Raw genomic sequence first — 2692 nt, forward strand, 5'->3', positions numbered from 1 at the left:
AAAAAAAACAACCAAGTTTTTCCCACTCAAACATTAATTTATCTAGAGATATAATCAAAAGAGAGCTGTATCACAAAAACTGCAAAATCTTATTTGGCACTAGACACAGCAGAGCCTGAGCAGAATAGGCACAAGCGACAAATTTAAATTTAGAAGAAAAACAGCTTCTGTGAACATAATGCAGGAACAATGAGTCCAGTCTACTGAGATCAAAGAGATCAGTTACAAACCACTGTCACTGGAACCTTTCAGCCAATGAAAAATGGGTTCTGAAAACTACCTTTTTAGTTGGCAATTTAACAAAAGGAAGTTAGTAAGTAAATACCAGAGTCAAGTATTCTAAAGAATGTGTGTATGACAAAGTTGAACTTTCTTACTATAATTATGCTTTCTAGCAACAACTGCAGATCTTACATAGAACACATAGAAGCACTTTGTATTTTATGAGTGTAAGAATCACCAACAGTCATTTGCAGAATAACACATCAACTTAAAACAACTCACATTTAAAAATAATCATCTGTGTAAATTATACAACTGACAACCTCATCTACACACACACACACACACACACACACACACTTGCACACTTGAAAACCATTCACACATCATTTCCAGTTGCCAGCATTTGCAAAAAAATCCTGGGCTCAAATATTTTTTCTGAAAATTTAAGAAAGTATAAAAGCAACATTATCTGGCATTAAGAAGTACAACAGCAGGACAATGTATCACATCTACTAACTACACTGCACATTATGAGAAATTCTCATTTCAATGTGTTATTTTTCCAAAGAGATCTTCACAGACACCTCAGTACTCAGTGGAATGTGCTGCCTTTCTGTTCTCTGGCATCCCAGAAACCCAGGAGAAACATGTGAACTCCAGCAGTGAAGGAATCCTCCTTCAAAAATACATTTAGACTGTCTACAGTTAATTCATTACCTAGCTTCCTCATCACAACGTAACATCAGAGTTATGAAGAATATAGCTATAGAACTCCTATCTTCACTGCTCTCCTTGCAAGAGTATTTCCTATTTCAGCGTATGTAATAAGAGATAAGCACACACTGTAATGCAGTTGTGCTTTTCAAAAGCTGATTGGCATACCTCTCCTAAGCATATGCTCTCCTTGCAAAAGCTGAACTATAGCAGTTTGGGTTGCTGGCACAATAACAATGCTTCCATCTTCCCGACCACAAACCAGCCGCCCATGGGCTGGAATGTACACGCTGGCTGTAACCTTCAGTGGTTCCTTGATGTTTGGTATTAAGCTTAGTTGGTCTATAATTCCAGCTGGGCGAGGAGTAAGTTTATCAAAAGCTTCCTGGAGGGATATTGAAGTTGTTGCTTGCAGTCCTGCTAGAACGGAAAGAAAAGAAAATAATTGAAGAACCAAAACAGGAATGCCTTTATTAAGAGATTTCAAAGTTACAACTTTTACTGTGTCACAACACCTTGTTCAAAGTAAAAGATACATTTTCGAAATCAATTCACTGGCTACCCCAGGGAAGCTACACAAGGAAGCAACACATGAGAGACGGGGAAAGCATGTGATTTAAGCTACGAGAAGTTATTACATAGGCAGACAGCACATGGCACTTCCAGACATCACAGCTGGAATTTGGGGGGGGAAAAGCAATTAAAAAATAATAACTGAAAGATGTCCAGCGTAAGATTTTGATCATATATTAAAAACTTCAAGTTACTAGAGCTCTAACAAGAGGCTAGCAATTAAAGGAAGAACAACAGAAAAGCTTTATGCATTTGTAGGAAAAGCAACAGTGCTTTATCCAGCAACAAAACACACAAAAAACAGAGATACTCATAAACAGACCTAGCAAAAGACTTCGTTACACCTACCTTTTGCACAGTCTTGTTCCAGCGTATCAGGTACACTCCAAATGCACAGCCTCCCTGAAGAGTCTCCTTGGATCAGCAGATTAGAGAAAAACTCCCTATGTCCATAGAAGAATTGGGTGACTGGGGGACATATTAGTAACTGGTGAAAAGAAAATAAATTTGAAAAACTTCAGACACAGGCAATCTATGCACAAATCTGAGTGTTTACTTTTCTCACAGAGTTCACTGTGTATTTTAGAAAGCAGAACAAAAACCAACTGCTAGATGCTTTACCATTTTTCTAGTAGGAAGGACAAATATAGCAACATGAATCAGATGGAAACTGTGGTTAGTTATACAACAAATCAGTTCTAAGGGAAAGAAAAAAATCTAAAATACATATATATCCTAAATATATATTTTTGTTTAAAATTTATGCTCAAATGTGGGAACAGTTTAAATAGTTAAGATAAAAAAAGGATTCCTACAATAGTTCAGTAATGACAATATCTGTAAATCAGACAGTTACTTATACTTGTAGCAGAATACATGATTAGGCATATCACACATCTAGCAGATGCAGTTCACAATGCAATATGAAAACAAAGCACAGTTCAACAAGGATTTTAGCCAGAACTGGCATTTCTTCATGGGAAAATCTAAGCTTTTCAATTCAGAATCACAACACCAGGCACTGACGAATGACAAACTCTTATCAGATGACAACTGAAGATTCATTTGACCACAGACTGATCTCTGCATTTATTTGAGAACTAATAAGAACCAAAATAAGAACCAAAACAGTAGGGAAATGGCATCCATTTTTCTCCCAAATGTCTACTTCCTCTAGTTA

At 36.7% G+C, this 2692-nt stretch overlaps 1 protein-coding gene across 1 annotated transcript in view; it reads right to left on the reverse strand.

Moving 5' to 3' along the window:
* WDR7 (WD repeat domain 7) overlaps window positions 1-2692 on the reverse strand; it is a 115279-nt gene that overhangs the window by 95004 nt on the left and 17583 nt on the right. The window contains exons 9-11 of the mRNA XM_019610149.1: window positions 2369-2409; window positions 1861-2027; window positions 1108-1359 (exon numbers count right to left, since the gene is read on the reverse strand). Of these exons, the coding sequence (XP_019465694.1) occupies window positions 1108-1359; window positions 1861-2027; window positions 2369-2409 (460 nt within the window). The remainder of the gene's footprint in view (window positions 1-1107; window positions 1360-1860; window positions 2028-2368; window positions 2410-2692) is intronic.

Source organism: Meleagris gallopavo, chromosome Z, assembly GCF_000146605.3.
Source record: "Meleagris gallopavo isolate NT-WF06-2002-E0010 breed Aviagen turkey brand Nicholas breeding stock chromosome Z, Turkey_5.1, whole genome shotgun sequence".
Taxonomy (NCBI): domain Eukaryota; kingdom Metazoa; phylum Chordata; class Aves; order Galliformes; family Phasianidae; genus Meleagris; species Meleagris gallopavo.